At 43.5% G+C, this 22,508-nt stretch overlaps 1 protein-coding gene across 1 annotated transcript; it reads left to right on the top strand.

The window, feature by feature from the left end:
- The first annotated feature begins 5,165 nt into the window (after nt 1–5,165).
- On the top strand, nt 5,166–18,976 carry Rnasel (ribonuclease L). The gene is made up of 7 exons (XM_046419557.2): nt 5,166–5,322; nt 6,943–8,602; nt 10,772–10,857; nt 12,076–12,281; nt 12,613–12,745; nt 15,454–15,587; nt 16,813–18,976. The coding sequence occupies exons 2-7, from the start codon at nt 7,120–7,122 to the stop codon at nt 16,997–16,999; spliced, it is 2,229 nt and encodes a 742-aa protein (XP_046275513.1). The 5' UTR covers nt 5,166–5,322; nt 6,943–7,119; the 3' UTR covers nt 17,000–18,976.
- The last annotated feature ends 3,532 nt before the right edge of the window (nt 18,977–22,508 follow it).

Below are 22,508 nucleotides of genomic sequence, written 5' to 3'. Positions count from 1 at the left end.
ACCAGGTTTCAAACTAATAAATGATGGATTCCTCTGTGAGGGTTACTTTTCACCCTCTGCCTCAACCTTGACCCAGAGTTAAGTTTTGATGAAATGTGATAGTTCTCCTCCTCCATCATTCATTGCATTCCTTACTCTTGTGTAGTAGTCAAGAGTTTTATTGTATCTGTGCTTTTTATTACAATGGGCTCACATCCTTTTCCCCCCATATTTTTTATTGGTACACGATAGTTGTACACAATAGTGGGATTTGCTGATACATATTTGTACATGTGCACAATATAGCAATATAATTTGATCTATATCACTCCCCAGTATTTTCCCTTTCCTTCAATGCATGTCATTTCTTTTTTTAATTTGTTTAATTAGTTATACATGACAGCAGAATGCATTTCAATTCATTGTACACAAGTGGAGCACAACTTTTCATTTCTCTGGTTGTACACAATGTAGAGTTGCACAACATGTGAAGTCATACACAGTATTCCTAGGGTAACGATGTTCATCTCATTCCACCATCCTTCCTGGCCCCATACCCTCTTTCTTCCCTCCTTCCCCTTTGTCCAATCAAAGTTCCTCCATTTTTCCCATGCCCTCCCCCCCATTATGGATCAGCATCCACTTATCAGTGAGAAAATTCGGCCTTTGGTTTTATGGGATTGGCTAACTTCACTTAGCATGATATTCTCCAACTCCATTCATTTACCTGCAAATGCCATGATTTTATTCTCTGTTAATACTGAGTAATATTCCATTGTGTATATGTACCACAGTTCCTTTATCCATTCATCTACTGAAGGGCATCTAGGTTGGTTCCACAATTTAGCTATTGTGAATTGAGCTGCTCTAAACATTGATGTGGCTGTATCAATATAGTATGCTGATTTTAAGTCCTTTGGGTATAGACAGAGGAGTGGGATAGCTGGGTCAAATGGTGGCTCCATTCCAAGTTTTCTAAGGAATCTCCATATTGCTTTCCATAGTGGTTGTACCAATTTTGTAGTGCCACTAGCAATGTATGAGTGTACCTTTTACTCTACATCCTCGCCAACACTTATTATTGCTTGTATTCTTGATAATTGCCATTCTGACTGGAATGAGATGAAATCTTAGAGTAGTTTTGACTTGAATTTCTCTAATTACTAGAGATTACATTTCTCTAATTACATTTTTTCATATATTTGTTGATCAATTGTATATCTTCTTCTGAGAAGGATCTGCTCAGATCCTTAGCCCATTTATTGATTGGGTTATTTATTTTTTTGGTGTTAAGTTTTTTGAGTTTTTTATATATCCTGGAAATTAGTGCTCTATCTGATAAGCATGTAGCATTCTCCAGGAGTCTGTCAAATCTCTTGCCTCTGTAACAAGATGGCGGCTATTAGCACACCTAGCAGGGATACCTCTGGTGTAACCAAGCCTGCAGGGGCCTTGATGATAGTCTTCTGAATCCTGGCTGTTTTCCAGCTGGATGGAAGCGACCATGTTTGTAGTTGGTGGTGGGGTAGTGTCAAACCTGTAAATATCTTGGTGTTAGGGTTCCAGCCACCAGCCGGTGTTCCAAGATAGAAGCTGCCGCAATTAAAGATGGTGTCAGTAGCAGTGGAGATAACCTGAGATGGCATTGGAGATGTCCCAAGATGATGGCTACCACTTTTAGAGATGGGGCTGAATGGGCAAGCCAAACAATGGCTTTGGGTGACCTGTTTGGAGATACAGCGCTGTGGTATGTGACCGTGGTCCTCAGCATGGTTGGCAGTCCTTTTCTTGTGCCTGGGCCTGGGCGCTGCATTTCATAGTCGGTCAGTACTGGGCCTGCCTGGTCTCTGTGGTGGTCCGCAGGTCCTGGAAGAGGGTTTTTAGAGTCATAGAAAAAGGTCTATTTTTTGAACCAGTGTAGGAGCTTACCTCTTAAAAAGCAGTCAGCCTGGAATGGTGGGGCACGCTTACAATCCCAGCAGCTGGGGAGGCTGAGGCAGGAGGAAGGCAAATTCAAAGCCAGTCTCAGCAATTTAGCAAGACCCTAAGCATTTTAGCAAGATCCTGTCTCAAAATATAAAAAGGACTGGGGATATAGCTCAGTGGTTAAGCACCTCTGGATTCATTCCCTGGTACAACAAACAAATAACAACAACAACAACAACAAAACCCCAGTCAGAAATACCTACATGGAGTCTGGTAGGGTCATTTAAAACTCTCTTCTGTCATGGTGAAGGAAATAATATTTAATTTTCCAAAATGATCCATTCAGACCGGTTGAATTTTTTTCAAACAGAGTTTATTTCTCATTTTGGAAAATCAAAAAGAATATGTTTTGGAACCATGACTTAACTCTAAAGATGAGAGGAGAGAAAACAAAAATTAGAAAAATGACCCTGGTAGTAGGCAGCTAACAAGTGAGCTGTATGTACCACTTCTGGTGAACATAGTTGTCCCCATAGCATGTCAACAGCAATTGGACCAAGGCATCCCTTGACCTGGAACAAGACAGAAATAAGGCCACTTCCTAATGAGGGCTGATTGGGAGACAGACAAGGTGGTTGTGCCACTGCAGAAGGAACCGAATGTCCTGCTCTCCAGGCTAGTGCGAGCACCTACAGCTTGTGAATCGATGCCAACCCTACCGGCTCTGTGCACTTTGTTTCCTAGACAATGGTAATTAAGGCAACAAACTGCTCCCACTTCCTGTCAGCACCCAACTGGGAACAGAACCCCAATCACCTGCCGCTGCCCACACCCTGCAACAAGCCCTGCTGCCCCCCCTCCGGCTCAGATGCTCTACGGTTCTGCCTGGTCGCACAGGTGACTACACCTCAGTGTTCCCACTACGGTGTGCATTCCTGCACACTGGGCTTCAACATCTGTCAACATGAGTAGAAAGGAAAGCATTCTCCAGGAGTCTGTCAACTCTTCTGTTTACAAGAGGTTAATGTCCCCAGGGCCTCTATGCTACTGTTCTGATCTGGGCCACCATTGGCTCTCACTGGGTTATTGCAATAGCCAAAAGAAAAACACCAAATTTAGTGATTTTTTTTTTAATTAAAAAAATTTTTTTTTGGTCCTCCCTCCAAAAAAATCGAACCCAGGGGAACTTTACCATGGAGCCCTTTTTATTTTTTTATTTTGAGACAGGTTCTCACTAAGTTTCTGAGAGCCTTGCTAAGTTGCTGAAGCTGGCCTTGAACTTATGATCCTCCTGTCTCAGCCTCCCAAGTCCCTGGGGTTACAGGCATGCACCACCACACCTAGCAATTTAGCAGAGTTTAATGCAGCAAAGAATGACTCATGAATCAGGCAGCCCTCAAAACCAGAATAGGTTTGGAGAACTTGAACCTGCAATGTAATCAGGCAGCGTTTATGGACAGAAAATGGGAAGTAAGGTACAGAGGCAGCTTGATTGGCTATAGCTCAGCCTTTACCTTATTTGAACATGGTCTCATGAGTTGGCCTCCTGTGGTTGACTGAAGCTCAGCTGCTGATTGGCTGACTCAGCTACTTGTTACAAAAGCACACTTCTAAGTTAGGGGTTCAGAGAGTTCACAGTTAGGATGTAGTTCACTATGTAGGATTCACGTAATGGAGTCTGAATTTGGTTTTTAACACCTCCTAACTGTGTAATGCTTGTTGTTATTAGTGTCTTCCTCTTCATCTCAATATTTACCTTTTCTTCCAATTCCCAGTTCTTCTCAGTACAGCACAAAAACAACCCTCTGAAAATTTAATTTAGATTATGACAACACTCCAGTGGCTGTCATCTTGCTCAGTGTTGAAGCCCAAGTCCTTATCTTGGTCCTCAAGGCCCTACATGATCTGATCCTCCACTTCTCACCTTCCTTCACTCACTCTATTCCAGCCTCAGTGGCCTCTGTGCTGTTCCTTGATCACACCAGGCCTGCTCCTTCCACAGGGCCTTTGCACTCACTGATCCCTTTGATTACTGAGCTTTTGCTGCATGAATGTACATAATGTGCTTCTGCATTTTCCTCAAGTCTGTGCTAAGCTGTCACCTTCTGAATGAGGACCTCCTCAACTCCAAGTAAAATTATGTTCCCTACTCTGCCACTTTTAGCCTCTTGATTCTACTTTATTATTCCCTGTAGTGTTTTCATCATAAAACATACCACATGGTTTACTTATTTTTCTCATTGTCTGATTCTAGTGGGAATGAGGGTGGGTACCTTTCTCTGGGTTGTTCCATGATGTAGCCCAGATCCCTACAACACAGCCAGTGACCCAGCCACTTTATGCCTCAGGGTCCTCATTTGTAAAATGGGACAAAAATAATCAACTGTATCAACTGTATTATCTTTCATAAGTTAATATCTCTAAAGGTAATATCCTGGAACACACGAGAGATCTATGTAATGCTTGCTATTATTAGTGTCTTCCTCTTCATCATTGTTCTTCTTCTTATTGTTCAGGTAGCAAAGCAGCATATACAGAGACATGTGCGTGCCCAGCAGAAAGAAGTTTGGGGGTACTGATGGTAGCAGCCATAATGCCCACCAGGAGTAGGTACTGTATATTTCATAACCTGAAATAAATGTTGGGGTTTTTTCTTTCAATTATTTATGATCTTTTTTTCTACAAAGATGCAAGCCCCATGAAGAACTGCCTGGTTTCTGGGCAAAGCACTGTACCCCAAGCCTTTACAATAATGACTGGCAGCAGAACCGTTGAGTGACAAACAGTAAGTAAGTGAACAAGGGGGTAGGTGTTTATTTTCCCTTCTTTTCCCCAAAGGGGATTTGCAATAACATGGAAAAGGTACAAAAATGGTTGCAATAAGATGGAAAAGATACAAAAGTGAGAGAGGGCATGGGGGCAGGAAAGATGGCGGAATGAGATGGACATCATTACCCTAGGTACGAGTACGACTGCACATATGGCAGATGCTACACGGTGTACAACCAGAGAAATGAAAAGTTGTGCTGCAATTGTGCACAACGAACCAAAATGCATTCTGCTGTCATATATACCTAAATAGAATAAATAAATTAATTAAAAAAAAAAAACCCGGATAAACCTCCATATAACAACAACAAGATACAAAAGTGATGGATGAGCTGGTTGCTGCAACCCAACCGGTGGAGAGGCTGAAAGGTGCGCGCCTGGTTCTGGGGATTCTGGGCGTCCACTCAGTCTGCAGCTGTCGGAGAAACGCCCCGCTGGCCAGCTCGCCCTCGCCACCTCGCTTCTCACTCCTTTCTTGGCCCCGCCCTGCTGGCTGAGTGACAAGAGGAAATGTTTTCCCGCAGGGGACCAGCCTTCTAGGATCCGTTGCTGCTGAATGAAGGACCGCGAGGATCCTGAGCGTGGAAGGTAAAATGGGCAGAGGGAGGCGAGCTGGGGGTGCTGCGGGGCCTGCGAAGTCGTTCTTTGAAAACTCCTTTGCGCTTTGGGACTGGAGAGGAAAGGGTCTGGGGGAGTGGAAGGAGTGGACACAGCCTGCTGGCCCCCTCTCCAGGAGCCCCGGGGGACCGAGCCCTTTCCTTCCTGCAAGCTGTGACACCCACACACTGTTTACTCAAGTCCTCCATTTCTAGGGCTTCCCTGGTCACAGGAGAAAACGAAACTGAAGCAGACTCGACTTCCTGTACTTGAGTGTTTGCGCGGTTTTTTTTTTTTTTCTTCCCTTCTCTGCTCCTTTATTTACACCAGCCCGCCTCATATCGGGTTGTAACCAGAACTGTGTGCTGCAAACTTTTCTTCATTGCTGGGTGATCGATCATGTTTAAGTTGCACAACTGATTGGACCTCGAAGAGGCTAGCTTGGTGGATGATGTCGCTGGTGCCAATTATTGAAATTTTCAAAAGGGGGGGCTGACTGTTAATTGAATGAGATCTTACGAGTCCACCTGAGCACAGTTGGATTAAACCCACACGCCCTGACACACCCCGCCTCCCTATTTGTGTAGTATTTATTTATAGGCACATGGGTGGGGAGAATATGTATGATTCATTACATTTTTTTTTCATAAAGAGATGTGATTAGCTCTACAATTCATCGAATGCCTGATAATTTGCTACATGCTGTATTTTAATGCCCTTTACACACATGACCTTGTTTATTGTTGTCCCCATTTGAGGAAATTGGGACTCAACTATCTCAGATTACACAATCAGGAAGTTACCTTCAAAAGTTATACCACCAGGTCCTCAAATTCAGAGTTCACTGAGGTCAGAATTCAATTCTTTCCTTTCCTACTTTGAGTAGGCATTCAAAGTGGACTTGCACCAACTCAACAAAGGCAGGGACGGGCCTGGCTGGTGATAGAAGAAATGCAAAAGGACCCAAGCCATGAAGTGCACTTTTCCTATTAAATGAGGTTTTTTTGTTTTGTTTTAAGAAATGATTTTTTGTTAGTCAACGCGCATATAATGTTGAAAGAGATTTGTTGATGTAGATTGAGAATGCTAAACGCAATCAAAACTTTTGACCAGTCATGTAGTTCTTTGAAATCTATCATAAGATCTATCAAAAGGTAACAAGGTAAAATGAGCTGAATTTGCTGCAACATTCACTCAAAATTATTTTAAAAATCTTACTTAAAACATTCAGAAAACACTCAGTCATGGAGAAATGAAACAACTGTGGGATGGCCTATTACACACCACTGAAAAGCTTTAAAAAGATTTTGTGATAACAGGAAGTTTTGCATAGTATGACATTAAATGGAAGGAACCAGGATACAAAGTTACTTACACATTCTGACTATTGTTTTTTAAAAGCCCATAGAAAAAATACAGTAAAATATTATTCATGACTCTTTCTGGGTAGGGGAACTATAGAATAATAGTGTTCTTATGTTTAATTTAAATATCTTCACAATATTCTGTAAGGTAGAGGTTCTGTAAAGAGTAAGTAGATGTATTCACAACAAGTTGCTAGTAAAACTAATGGATGTGACTCAAACGTGTTTTCCTGTTCTGAAACGACAGAGTGTCCAGGTGGGATGTCAGAAGGCTGACAGTATTGTTCCTCTTGATACTGCTGGCTGCAGCCAGGTAATCCCAACGTACACTCCAAGGCTCTGACCAAGTCCCAAGGAGAAAAACCATCATTTTCTGAAAGAAAACGCAACAAGTTGCAGCCAGTGGCCTGTTACACACCACATCATGAAGACCGATGATCACAAGACCACCCAGGAGGAACCCATGTCCTGCAGCCGTGGGACAGCCACAGTGGAAGACAATTGTAAGTTGATTAAGGCTATTCACAAGGAAGATGTGGATGAAATCCAGCAACTGTTGCTCAGAGGGGCTGATGTCAACTTCCAGGAAGAAGTAGGTGGTTGGACACCTTTGCATAATGCAGTCCAATGTGGCAGGAAGGACATTGTGGAACTTCTGCTCCGTCACGGTGCTGACCTTCACCAGAGGAAGAGGAACGGGGCCACTGCCTTCATCATCGCTGGGATCGTGGGACACGTGGAGCTGCTGCAGCTTTTCCTTTCCAAAGGGGCCGATGTCAATGAGTGTGACTCCAATGGCTTCACAGCTCTCATGGAAGCTGCTGGGCGGGGTAAGATCGAAGCTCTCAGGTTTCTTTATGAGTGCGGAGCGTCGGTGAATCTGCATCGAAACTCTAAAGAGGAACAAAAGCGGCTTAAGAAAGGAGGGGCCACGGCTCTCATGGACGCTGCTGAAAATGGCCACACAGATGTCCTGAGGATTCTCCTGGATGAGATGGGGGCGGACGTCAACGCCAGGGACAATATGGGCAGGAATGCCTTGATCCACGCTCTTCTGTCATGCTCTCCTGATAGCAGTGTGGAGGATATTACCCGCCTTCTGCTGGATCACGGGGCTGATGTCAACGTGAGAGGAGAAAGAGGCAAGACACCCCTGATCCTAGCAGTGGAAAAGAAGCATGTTGGTTTGGTACAGATGCTTCTGGAACAAAAGTGCATAGAGATCAATGACACCGACAGCGAGGGCAAGACAGCCCTGCTGGCTGCTGTGGAACTCAAACAGACAAGGATGGCCGAGCTGCTGTGCCAAGAGGGGGCCAGCACGGATTGTGGGCCTCTCGTGAGGACAGCAAAACTGAATTACGACCACTCCCTGGTGAAGCTCCTTCTCTCCTACGGAGCTAGAGTCTGTTTCCAGCCTCCCGCTGAAGACTGGGAGCCCCAGAGTTCACGTTGGGGGTCAGCCCTGAAAAAACTGCACAGAATGTACCGCCCTATGATTGGCAAACTCAAGATATTTATGGACGAAGAATATAAAGTTGCTGAGACTTCTGAAGGGGGCATCTACCTGGGTTTCTATGAGGAGAAAGAGGTGGCTGTGAAGCTATTCCCCGAAGACAGTGCACGTGCAGAAAAGGAAGTCTCCTGTCTGCAGAGCTGCCGAGAGAACAGTAACTTGGTGACACTCTATGGGAGCGAGAGCAACAAGGGCTGTTTATATGTGTGTGTGGCCCTCTGTGAACGGACTCTGGAAGAGCACTTGGATATGCACAGAGGGGAAGCTGTGGAGAAGGAGGAAGATGAGTTTGCTCGAAATGTCCTATTATCTATATTTAAGGCTGTTTATGAGCTGCACTCGTTGCATGAATACACTCATCAGGATTTGCAGCCAAGAAACATCTTAATAGGTGAGTCCCTGTCTCAGTCATTTTGTGTGTGTGTGTGTGTGTGTGTGTGCTGCTATGACAGAGTGCCACAGATTGGGAAATTTAAAAAGAATAGAGATTTAGTTCTAGGAAGTTCATTGGCATCTGGCAAGGAACTTCTTGCTGTGCTGTCCACCGAGGAAGGCTGAAGGGCAGGAAGGACAAGAGAGAAAGAGGAAGCCAAACTTCTTTTACAACAAACCCGCTCTGGATAATGGCATTTGTGAAAGCAGATCCCTCATGATGTACTCAGCTCCTGAGAGTCCCACCTCTTGACACCAATTATACACTATAAAACTCCTAGAAGACAACGTAGGAGAAAAATCTAGACACCCTTGGGTTTGGGGATGACTTTTTAGATGAAATATCAAAGACCTGATCTATGGAGGGAAAAAGATGGATAAGCAATAAGAATTAATTGGCTTGATTAAAATATAAACATTTCTGCTCTGTAAAAGGCACTTCAATAGATGACAAGCAAGCTATATAGCCTGAGAGAAAAAAATATCTGCAAAAAGACATGTCAGTTAGACAGTTGTTACCAAAAAGAACAAAGGACTCTTAAAACTCTAAAATGGAATAACCTGATATTAGAGAAACGTCACTTAGGCTCCTCAGTAGCTGGGTGAAGGGCAGAACCTAACTGCCCACAAACTGTTTATGATTTAATTGCAGAAACTAAGCCTAAGTGTTTGAAAAAAAAATTATAGCATTTTAATATGACCTGTTGAATCTAATAGTAGGAGGTTAAGGCCGAGTGTTAGGAGAACAGCGAAGTGTTCCAGTTAGGCACCTTTGGATTCAAGGGCAGAAATCACAACTCCAAGTGGCTTCAAAAATGAAGGGAAATTATTGGTTCCAGTTACTGAAAACCATCCCTGGATTTCCATGCACACCCTACCTGCCTCTTCAGACTCTTGCAGGCCACTTCCCGACTTCAACCCTGCTCTCTGGACCCTTCTTTCCATCAGATTGGAATTCTCCAGTTTCCTCTCAGCCTTGGGAATTTGTGTCTGGAATTCTACTTTGCATTTTAGTCTAAGTGTTTCTTTCTTAAAGAAGACCGATCCCCACCTCCCCAATCATAGAGCTTTCCTATGGCTGATGAACAACCAACCAACAATGCTCTAAATCCAAGACTGTCTTGGCGTAGTGTTCCACTAAATTAAGCTAACCAGCCACAATCCAGCTGGACGTTTTAGACAGTTATCACAGAGCATCCTGTACTTTGTGCTAGTATTTCCACAATTGCAATGATATCTTTATATTCATTTGTGTATTTATTCCATTGAATATCTGTCTCCTTGTTGGGAGACTCTGATCTTAAACTCTTGGATGGGGTTCTCCTCTCCCCATCATTTTGCCTCTTAACAAACACATTGAATAATTCAATGGATTCATTTTTGTTAGGCTCTGGATTCCCACGGCTTGAATGTCTAGTTTGGAATCTAAGGGGTTCTAGAAGCACACCGTTGCACCGGCCTTCACCCTGCTTGGGGTTACCCAGCCTTCCTTCTCAGACTCCTTCAAGCCAGAAGCAGGGACCATATTCCTGGGAGGATAAATCACCACCATCCTTTCATAGTGTTCCTGACCCTTCCCATCTATTCATCCCTCTATCTGAGGGCTCAGTGGCTTTCTCCTAGGGAAAAAAGAACCTGAAGGGGACGAGGAAGCAGGGACTTATGATAAGCACATCCCTGACCCTGGGAAATTGCCTAACTTGTCGCGGTGGGCAGTGGATGATGGGCTTACTTTATGGATGGCTGTGCCAAGATGGTCTTGCATGTAGAGTCTTGCTGGCTGCTGCTCATTAGTCATGGGATGTCCCCTTAACTCCCTCCAGCAGCTGCTTTGCAAATCTGTGCTGTTTGCCTCAGGAACTGCACAAATGGGGTGCTGATTAAATTTATCTTCATCCTTTCCTACTCTCTGGCCTGGAAAAAATAAAATTATGTCCTGCCCCCGGCAGATACCTAATAAATCAAATGTTAACTGCACAGGACAGTTTTTGAGGAGTGAGTAGCATTTTTATTTACCTTCTTCAGAGATGATGGATTATACATCGTGTTGCATGTTTATTTAAATCAATTGACTGCCGCATTGTGGGGAATGGATATTTTCCATGCCCTTCTCTGCACTCTCCCGTAGATTCCAAGAAGGCTGTTCGCTTGGCAGATTTTGATCAGAGCATCAAGTGGACTGGAGATCCACAGGAAATCAGGAGAGACCTAGAGGTGATTTCTACAATCTGCTGTTTTCTTTTTCTTCTGCTTCCTTGCTTGTTCATTACCTTAGTGCAAATGGCCGATGAGAGGGTGTTTCCTTTTTAACCAGGAAGGAAAGAACTTTGAAGGCTCCTCCAACCCCCACCACTCTGTGTCACTCACTGTCCTCACTCCTCTGTAGACACTGGTGCATTCCTGGGCTTCCTCTCATATCAGAGCTCTTGCAGTGCAGAGGAGAGGTGTCATGGCGGAGTCAGTGAGGCACTGCCTGTCACCTGGTCCCTTTCAGGTCTCTTATTATCGCTTTCTCCCTCCACTAGCTAAATAAGTAAGTAAATTGAACATGTCATTCCTCTTTTCTAAGTAATTCCAGGAGGTATTTCCAGATATCACCAAAATTCCTTCAGGAGATATTTTCTGCCTAAGGATAAGATGAATGAGACTTCTTTTCCCCCACTCTGTTCAAACACATGCCCTCAGCTCCGAAGAAAGTCAGCTACTGAGGCCCCACAAAAACTCCAGGGAGGGGTGGGGTTGATCCTCAACTGGGAAAGAGACAAAACTTGGCCCCAAATTTAATTCCCTGACATAGCTGTTTCTCCTGAAAGGACACAGAGCCTGGCCCTGCAGACCAAAGCCCCTGGAGTATCTGGCTTCTATGGGGGCATTTCTTTCCAGGAGAGAAATGATGGGCAGGAGCTCATCACCCGTGTCTGGCCTCTTGGTTTGGCAGCTGCAGATGTCAGCTCCTCCCCTGGCTGATGGCTAGTGCAGAGTGTCCTATGCTGGCCTCCTTCTCTGCCTCTCCTTCCTGCCGTGGTCTAACTCCTAGGTTACACTGCTGTTTCCCACCTGGACAGTCTCTATCATCTCTATCATCTGCTGCCCCAGTTCTCAGCCAGTCCCCTGGTATTCACCTTGTTTAGAAACATTCTCCCTTCTCTGATTTCTCTATGTTCCATCAGTGCATTTGACATCCACCTCCAATCTCTCTTTCTGCATGTCACCCCCCCCCAAAAAAAAAAACAAAAACCTGTACCCTGGGATTACCTTTTAAACTGTGCGGACCATACAGTACTTTGAAGAATTCTATACATGAATCTGTGTCTTCTCTCCCGAACGAGCCTGCAGGCTCCTAGAGATTTCTTCTAGCACACACTATCCAAAGTTACCCAAATCGAGAGGTAATTCATAAGCCCCTTTGGCTTGATTTCTGGTTTTATGAAGGCCCTTGGACGGCTGGTCCTCTATGTGGTAAAGAAGGGAGAGACTCCTTTTGGGAAGCTAAAGGCTCAAGGCAATGCCAAGGTGATTGAACTTTCTCCAGATGAGGAAATTAAGGACCTCATTGATCACCTGTTCTGTCCTTTGGAACCTGTGAAGGACCATCTGGGTGACCTTCTGGATCATCCTTTCTTTTGGAGTTGGGAGAAGTAAGTGAACTCAAGTGTGGATCTCAGGCCTCAGAATGGAGAAGGAGGGGTGGTATGGAGAAGGAGGGGTGGTACGGGCCAGGGTCAGGGCTTGTTCTCTCTGCTTGGTATATACTGGATATGTGACCTCGGAGGGGCAGTTTAACCTCCTGGATTCTGGTTTTCTCTTCTGAAGAATGGGTGGGGGGGGAGAGAAAGAGACAGCTGCCTCTCCCATCATGCAGAATTTTAAAAGTTTTACTACTTTTATTAAAATCCAAAATCTATCAGTTTTCTCTTCCTGCAAATAGTGGGAAAAATGGAATGACCATGATAATTTTGTCCTTCTCAGACGCTATAGGGCACTTCGGGATGTGGGAAATGAAAATGACATCAAGTGTAGAAAAACTATGAGTGAGATCCTCACACGACTAACACCTGGGTCATCTGAACCTCCCAGAAGTTTTGACTGGTGGACATCTAAGGTATGAACAATTTCTGTTGGTGTAGGCATTATTCTGGGATGAATCCATGTGCTATTTTATGTGAGTTTTTTTTTTTTAATACCAACCAGGAAGTGAAAAGGTGATATTCCCTCCCTCCCTCTCCATCCAAGTCCCTCTTACTACTAGCTCTTCGAGGTCTCTGCTCCCCCAAGAGACCAGCTGTGACAGACTCCTGTTCTGGTTATTCTTAGGATGGCCTTGACCCAGCCCGGGAACCTTTCCCTAAAGCCTGGCCAAGGGCCTATTACCATAGTGACAAGGGTGGCTGCCTGAATAGAGCAGACACTAAACCATGGGGCTGCCTCCTCTGCTTGTGAACAGCTGTGAGCATCCACATAGAGACCTACGTGCTGCCCCCACAAAACACATTCGGGAGACAGGATGATCTCTAAAACTCCCCCTCTTCAAGAAAATCTGCCTGGCTTGAACTAAGTATAGAGGAACCCCAAGGTATTCACCACCATCTCAATCTTGCCTTTGCCATCAGAACTTTCATTAGGATGAATTAACAACATCTATCAAATAGGCCAAGGCAGACCAAGGCTGGGCAGACGAAGCAGAATAGGCACAGTCCTTGTGGTGCTGGACACTTGCAGAAATAATGCTGTGCGACGTGGCCTGGGCGTCCCTCAGACACATGTCAAGGACTGTGAGAGATTGATACTCTGAGGCCTTCTACTGAAATCAGCAGCTTCCCCACCCCCGGCCTCTGTTTCCCCTGTAGCTCTTTATTTCTGTTTCTCTTTTTGCTCTTCTGCCCTCACTTGTCTCTGGACTACCTCCTGCCCTCGAAATGGCTAGCCTTCTTTACTAGTCTTTGAGTTCCACGATGTCTGCTGTCTCACTGGCATGAAGTAGGTCGACCATGACTCTTTGCTAAATGAACATCTATAAAACTCCAGCTCAACCCTGTGGAAATGGAGACATTTGAATCTAGAGCCAATGACAGGGACAGTCGAGATTATGTAGCTCTTGACTGTTACATGGCGGCCATAGTTCTCAGGACTTGGAGTCCCCCCATTTAATCCTTAGAAGAGCCTCTGTGGTAATCATCTATGCTTTGCAGATAGGTAAGCTGAGGCATAGACAAATAATCTTTCAAAGGCTGAACCAGTATGAGGTGTGAGGTGTAGCAGGATTTGAAGGTGGGAAAAATGGCTGCTGAGGATGTGTGCTCACTGCTGTCCATGAGCTATGATGCTGTCAACTCCAACTCCTATAATCCTGGAGGAAAGTGAGGTCCAGAGATGGTTCCTAAAGTACCTGGGTTGGGGCAGCCAGAGAGTGGCAAAGCTAGAAGGAAACACCTGTTCTTTTGTTCCCCAATGCATTGGTTCTTTCCCCTAAATTTTATTGACTTATATTGAATTTTGATTGAGTTCAAGTCTTACCTTGTCATTCCCGTTTATTTATTTATTTATTGGCACATTGCAGTTATACATAATAGTGGGACTCATGGTTACATATTCCTACATGCACATAACATGATGTGTTCAGTTTCATTCCTGAGTTCCTCCTCTTTCCCTCCCCTTGTCCCTCCCTTTGGTCCCCTTCCTCTGTTGGTATCCTTCCTGTTTTCATGAGATTATCCTCTCATTTTCCCCGCCTTTCCCCCTCTTGCATTCATATAAGATAAAACATGCAACACTTGACCTTCTGAGTCGGCTTATTTCACTTAACATAATGTTCTCCAGTTTCATCTATTTTCCCACAAATGACATAAATTCATTTTTTTATGGCTGAGTAAAACTCCATGGTGTATATATGCCACATTTTCTTTATCTGTTCATCTGTTGACAGGTACCTAGCCTGATTCCATTTCTAGTCTTTTGAGGAAATTCCACACTGATTTCCATTGTGGTTGTGGTAATTTATAATACCAGCAAAATTGTATATAAGTGTTCTTCCCCCCCACGTCCTCATCAGCATTTGTTGTTGTTTGGATTCTTGATTTTTGCTATACTGACTGCAGTCAGATGGAATTTCAGTGTAGTTTTGATTTGCGTTTCCCTGATCGCTAAAGATGTTGAACTTCTTTCATACATTTGTTGACCGTTTGTATATCTCCATTTGAAAAGTGTCTGTTTAGTTCTTTGGCCTATTTATTAATTGGGTTTTTATTAATTTTTGGTGTTAAGCTTTTTGAATACTTTATATACTTAATCCTCATATTAGATTGTTTTTCTTGTTGATTTCATGCTCATTTGTGCGGTCACATGGTTGTTTTTGACAGCACAGGTTTAGCACCCAGGTTTTCCTGACTATCTACTGTATGTGGTTCTCAGCCTGACCCATGCCACCACCCACACTCTGCTCTCCATCTGAGCAAGCCTCTTTAAGGAGGAAATGTAATCGAGCATGAATTTGGAAGGGCAGCTACAAGATAAAAATGTGCAATTTATGTTATATGGCAGCAGACCAAAGATTTTTTAAACCATATTTTAATGTATTTCCTTTCTTATGAAAACAATTCACTTGGAAAACAGAGGCACAAATTTAAAGTTATCTATAATCTCCCATCCAAACAGAACTATATTTAACATTTTGTTGTACAACATTTACTTGTTAGCAATTAGTAATAGGATAGGCACCCTATATTCAATTTTAATTTTGCCTTATGGTATTAAGATGCCATCAGAATTTATTTGTGTGGCCACTGCATTTTTGCGTAACGTTTCATTTTTTAGATTGACAAAGATGTTATGAAAGACATGAATAAGTTCTATGAAAAAAAAGGGGATTTCTACAGGGACACTGTGGGTGATCTGTTAAAGTTCATCCGGAATATGGGAGAACACATTAACGAGGAAAGAAACAAATGGTAAGTTTTGTTTTTATTCTTGTAAATCTTACGTGAAATGAGAGCAACTCCGAGGGGAGGGTCCCACAGCACTCGACGGTGCTGCTGGAGAGCAAGCAGTTCCCAATGGAGCTGACCAGGCTCTTCCAAAGTGTGGGTGGTCGGGCAGCGAGTACCCCCGCCTTGAAGCAGTATGATGGTCAAACCGAACCCGCACCCAGGAAGGCTTCTGTGGAGGGTGTTGAGCCCTCAGACAACAAGTGTCTGTCAAGAGCAACAGACGGGAAAAAGAGGATCAGCACAGGGGCGAGCTCCAAAGATGTGAATAAGCTTCGGGTGGCTTATTCAAACCTGCTCAGAGCTCACATGGATTGGGCTGAGGACCAGAGACAGAGCAAGAGTAAGAAGAGCAAAGCGGCTGGGCGAAGGGCACTGAATTCCCTGTTTTTACCAAACTACTTATTTTTCCTTTTGCTTACAGTTTCCATAAATCTATGTTTCTGTTTCCATGTGATATTAGGGTCATTTTGGAGAGAAGAAAGGTTGCAGTGTTTACAAGGTAGTTGTGGTGAGAAACTAGTTTATTTCAGATCTGTGATGCATGGTTATATATTCCTAAATTATAGTTTAAAAAAGAGCAATGTATCATGAAACACCTGATTCTCAAAAAAAAAAAAATCCAATTCTAAATTTATATGTGTATGGAAAGAAGGAAGTTTATTTTGATAAAAGAAATGCAATTCCTCTGCTGTATTTGGAAAAGGGAGATAACTGTGGTCTTTCATCTTCCTTTTGGTTTTTGTTGCACCCCACTGAACAGAAACTCGTGACTTCTTGTGTGACTAACACAGGAGATGGGACAGCTGGACAAAGTGAATGAAGAGTTATGAAGGCCTTGGTTAAATTGGCTTTTTTTTTTGCCAAAAACATTAGCTGCAAACTCATACACATACACAAAACCTTGCAGGTCAGGGCTCTTTCAGATTTGGGGATTGTCCATAAGGGATTGTGGAATTGTATCCTTTCCATTTGATGAATGCAAAAAATGAGGTTCAGAAAGATCAAGCAGCCAAAGGTTGCACAGTCACTAAGGAGTTAGGAGATGAGCCTGGCTCTGTCACTTTCCCAAGTCCTTCTCCATTAGGCTGTAGAAATAAAAGAGCAGAGCGTGTCCTGGGTCCTATGTTGTGAAGTGCTGGAGAAGATCTGGGGGCAAGCATGTCAAACCACTTGTGTTTCATTTCAGGATGAAGGAGAAAATTGGAGATCCTTCCTGTTATTTTCAGAAGACATTTCCAGATCTGGTCATCTACGTCTATAGGAAGTTACAGAACACGGAATACAGAAAACATTTCCCCCAAACCCACAACCCAACCAAACCTTCGTGTAACAGAGGTGGCCAGGGTGGGAGGCTGGCCAGCCCTGAGTACTGAGTCTTTCAAGTTCAAGGGGCCACTTACTAGCTATGTAACTGGCAATCACAACTCTCGGAGCCTCTTAGCTACACCGTTGCTTGTGAGGGATGAGTTAGACAGCAGTGTGTCAGTTTCCAGCACACGCATTCCACACTTTGGTAACAAAGGCAGTGTATGTCCAGATTCCCTGGTCCTTGATAGTGGGCAAGGCTTATTGGCAGGGACTGGGAGAGCATCCTGCTAAGTTTCCTCTTGTCATTTGCAACAAAGGAGGGAATGCCAAGACCTCTCAGGCCACGTGTTTTACAATGATTATCTCATTTAATTCTCTCAATGACCTACATGATAATAACCAGAACTTATTATCCCCATGGAAGAACCTGAGGCTCAGAGAGTTTGAGCTACTTGCCTGAGATCATATAATCTGCACAGAGCAAGGTATAAACGGAAGTTACTGTGATTGTTACCTCTTACTTAGGTACTTTAAAAACTTAATTAGCGGCCCAGGGCTTTTTTGGATGAGACCCAAAAGGAATATGCCAAAAGAGTTCCAGGAAGCTCATTTGTGCATTAATATTTGTAAGTCTACACACTAGTTGTATGAATTCCATTCCTATAAGCACTTGCACTGATTTTCCATGACCTTAAGAGAGTACGTCTCAATTAGGGGCAATTTTGCTCCTCAAGGGGCATTTGTCTGTGTCTGAAGAAGTCTTTGGTGTCACAGCTCTGGGAAAGAATGACAATATTGGTGTTTGTAGGTAGAGGCCAGGGGTTCTGCCAAATACTCTTTGGTGCACAAAACAACCCCCAACACGCAACACCCAGATCAGAACATCAGCGGTGCTGAGACAGATAAATCCTGTCTTAAGGGACTGAGACACTTTTGAACTGGCTGGAGGCCCAGGACTGTGGAGCGTGTGGACGACCCCAGAGAGGAGTGACCCAGATTTATTTTCTTGCTGCTGCATCTGTAATGGAGCACTTCCTTCTGCCATCGGCCACTCAGGAAGTTCCCCATCCACCCTCACTTCCCTGCTCCACTCCGGGGGCTCAATACGTGCTTCCCTACACCCTGTAGTTTTTGATTTCCCCACTGGGATTGAAGCCCCTTAAAGCAACGATTATCTGTTTTGGAATTTGTATCTTCACTGCTTAGCCAAATGTTTGTCCCGCCATAATGCTCAATGAGTAGCCATTGAATAATTACTATTTATTATTATTCATGTACAAAGAAGAGGCCATCTTTGCACATGAAAAATAATACTACTTTACATTTTTATGGTGCCTTATAATTTATTCATACCTATATATTATCTCATTTCGTTTCCAAAATAATTTTGTCAGGTTGTCATTGAAATCCTTATTTTGCTGATGAGGACATTGAAGTTAGAAATAACTTCAATGTACTCTAGGACATAACCAGGGAGTTGTCGCTGTTTTTGAATAGATTTTCTGACACTCAGTCTGGAGTTTTTGCACTTATCATCATGGTGGCTAAGTTAAGATGGAACCTTGGAATGGGAATGTAATATGAAAAGAAGGTGTCCGGTGCTGGATAAATGGTTGTACTGAATAGAGTTAAGACATACTGGAAGAAATAAACTGAAGGGCTTTTTTAAAATGAGGGATCTATTGAGGGGGGATAGTAGAGGATAGGAAAGGCAGCAGAACACAACAGACACTAGTATGGCAATATGTAAATCAATGGATGTGTAACTGATGTGATTCTGCAATCTGTATATGGGGTAAAAATGGGAGTTCATAACCCACTTGAATCAAAGTGTGAAATATGATATATCAAGAAATTTGTAATGTTTTGAACAACCAACAATTAAAAAATTAAAAAAAAAATGAGGGATCTATGAACAGCAAGATTACTCTAGGTTTCAAAATTAAGTATTCATTGTCTGATACATAGTGAGTAGTTGGAATGTCAGTCAGAATGCCCATGTGTGAACAGTACTCGATAAAATTTTGATTTGTCTTATTAAATTTGATTTTCTTTGAGTGACATTTCTACTTTAGAGACTACTAAATAAGCAATTCCAGAATGTTTTAAGGAAGGACATGTTGCTCTTTAAAGGAAAAGTATTAGATCTGCCACTTGCTGAGCACCTTCTCTTTTCTAGTATGAAACTCTTACATGTGATGTCCAGTGGCGTCCCTGATTGTGCTCTGAGATTATTTTCGTTCTATAGAAGACACAACGAATGCTCAGAAAGGCTCTTTAAGATGCCGGAGTAGTAAGTAGAGAGGCAGGATGCTAACCCAGGTCCATGAGTCCAGGGTGTGGTCTTTCTGGATGCCAAAGAGTGAGATGGGGCAGGTGGGAGCAGTCACGGTTCAGAAGTACAAGGGCTTTCATGCGTTCCTCTGCACTGAGGTCCGAGAGGTCACATTACCAATGACGTTCACAGTGCCAAACCACTGGGTCACACCCCTGCCTTCATGAACCTCCCAGCTGCGGCTGAGTCATCAACTATTCCATTTCCCTGGAAACTTCTACAGCAGCCTTAACCCTGCACTCTCTTGTCTTTCCTTCCACTTGGCTGGTCTGCACAGCATCCTCTGCCAGCTCCTTCTCTGTGCAACTGCTAGATATTGAGTGCTCCTTACCTAATCCTCAAGAACTTCACTTTTTGACCTTTGTCCCTAGATGATAAGTTTGAGCGCCATAGCTAACATCATCATAAACAGGCAGGGGAATTCCAGGTTTTGAAATTTCACCTCCCCCTCTTGATGTGACCACCAGTCACCCTTATATGTTCTGTGTCATTTGACTGACACTGAAAATCAGATCAGGTCCCTTCCCTGCTTAAAACCCTCCAACAGCTTCCTATTGTGGTTAGAAGAAAACCCGAACTGTTCACCAGCCAATCGGTAAACGTACTGGCAAAGTCTACAGCTCTGTGCTCCTCACCTGTCGGCTGCTTATCTTGAAGGCTTCACCGTATCTGAGGTGATCTTATCTCTGCTTCCTCTGAGTGCTGGGAGCATGGCCTCCTCAGGGGCATTGGTTTGGGGGTTCCCTCTGCCTGTAACTTTTGACTGCCAGGCTCTGCCTGCTAGCTCCTATTTTCTGGGCCTCGACTACAATGTGACTTCCTTAGATAAGACTTCCTTATTCAAAGTTGCTCCCATCAACTTTTTATTTTTTTGATGACATTATAGCTCTAATCACTATCTAAAAATATTAAATTTACATGTTCATGTGTTCTTAAAAATACATCTGTCCCTCATCAGGGTAAGAACATGAGTTCCATATGGCAGTGATAATGTCTTATCCATTGTCATATCCAACCCCCATTATCTGGTGCAACTTCCAGAACAAAAGAGATTCTGATTGATAAACATTTAGAGTGGGAAGATAAAGGTTTCTATAATTACATCATTGTGTGATAACTACTTAGTTAGAAACGTGTGTTTAAGATATATATTGAAGGTCATGTCATTTTCTCATTCTTTGTGTTTGGCATAATAAAATCCATTGGATGAGTTAATGCCCTATACCTAGGAGTCTCTGGCATATTAACCTGGTATTTTAATGAAAGAAGAGTTTTTTTAAAAAATAGTTTTTAGTTGTAGTTGGACACAATACCTTTATTTTATCTGTTTATATGTGGTGCTAAGGATTGAATCCAGGGCCTCGAACATGCTAGGTGAGCGCTCTATTGCTGAGCCATGACCCCAGCCCAATGAAGGAAGAGTTTTTAGACCCCAAGAAAAAATATTTGGAAGGTGGACCTCGAGGCATCATGGCAGGAGGAAGGGAAGGATATTTGGGTGTTTTCTGGTGAGCAACCCACAGGATTTCATGGAGGCATCTCCCCCCCCCCCCCCGGGGCTGTGGAGCCTCCAGGAAGTCCTGTCACCAGGCTCCTGGTCTCAGTCAGGCTCTTTCCACCAGCCCACCTCCCTCGTACATTTCAGTTTGCAGATGACATTTCTTTCTTTGGATGCCATTGTGCTCTTGGTTTGAGGCAAAAGCTCTTCCTCATGTGCTGCGTTCAGTAGTGATTGGCATTTATACCCATCTCCACAACTGTCCGGGGTGGGCAGAGGTCGTATCCCAGTGCCTTGCCAGGTACCTGGTGTGTTCTAAGTGCATAGTGGATGCTTCTTGAATTCCCTGGAATTGAGTAGTATCTTTAAAATTAGAGGTTTGGTGGGTCCTTGCTGGAGCTACAGCCTAGGAGACAGGTAAGTCTTGGAACTAACTTTGAGGCCAACTCTCCACCCATCACCACTTTAGGAGACTATGGGGCTTCAAGACGTTTTGGGTAAAGTGCAGCAGAACCTCTCTCCAGAGGAGATCCTGGGAAATTCAGCTTTCCTTCTTTCTTTCAATATGGAAATTTTCTCTCAGGATTGTCTGTTAGAACAGTGCCTACTATATTCTAGATACCCAATTTTAGTTGTTGCTGCTCTTAATCACTGCAATGGAGCCAACTGTATCTCACGAAATTTATAGATTGAGGCCCTCACCCCATGGGATGTTATTAGGAGATGGGGCCTTGGAAAGGTTAGGTGTAGTCCTGGGGGTGGGCACCCATACTAATGACCTTTTAAAAAGAGGAAAGAGGGCTCTTTTCCGTCTCCCTGCTACATGAGCACATAGCAAAGAGGTAACTGTCCACAAAGAAAATCCTCCATTAGAAACCGAGTGACCAGCTCCTTGATCTTGGACTTACAGCTTTCCAAACTGACTACTAGAATCCACGTGGCTGCTCTCACCCAACAGAAGCCACCAAATCATTTGCTTGATTGCAGGGAGAAAAGGGAAACAGGAAACCAGTGAGGGGGGTCCCAAGGCAAAAGAAAGGGTTTAGGTTTTTATCAGGAGAGATAAGAAACCCCTAGTTGACTGTGGGCAAGGGCTGGCATGGTGTGATTTAAATTTTAAGAGACTCCCTCTGTCTTCTCTGTAAGTAGACTACAGAGGGCAAGAGAGAAAACAAGGGCATGAATTAGGAGATCACCAAACAGTTCATGCAACTGATTTGGTGGCTTCCGTTGGGACAGAGCAGCGAAGTGGATTCCAGGTAGTCAGTTTGGAAGGCTGAAAATCCAAAGTCCTGTTGTTATCGCAGCCCAAACTGACCAAACCAAACACCTGGCACACGATGGTCTTGCAGCAAATGTTTCTGACCTTCCTCTTCTCTTCTTTCCCATCACAGGAAACAGAAACAAACAAACAAACAAACAAAACCACAAAACAACATCAACAACAACAAAAACATTAAAGAAAAAAAATGGTGCACCTTCTCATCTCCCAGTATTTTTCATTTGCTTGATTTCCAAATTGCCTATGGCCTGTATGTTTAAGAAGAGATGATTCTAACAAGGGGAGGGGGAAAAGGAAAAAAAAAGAAAACGGGGAAACTGAACTTTTGAGGCTCTAGGAAACCATTAACAGGATTAGATGAATATATTTACTTCTACATAACATAACATCATGATGTTATTCACCAGTGTTGGCTGATAAAATCTAACACAAGAATCTTGAAGTGATTTGCTATCCACA

Source organism: Marmota monax, unplaced genomic scaffold, assembly GCF_021218885.2.
Source record: "Marmota monax isolate L192 unplaced genomic scaffold, Marmota_monax_Labrador192_F-V1.1 WCK01_AAM20220418_F8-fsc00209, whole genome shotgun sequence".
Classification (NCBI taxonomy): domain Eukaryota; kingdom Metazoa; phylum Chordata; class Mammalia; order Rodentia; family Sciuridae; genus Marmota; species Marmota monax.
The sequence above is the reverse complement of the archived record's forward strand: the minus strand, read 5'-3'. Positions and strand labels throughout refer to the sequence as shown.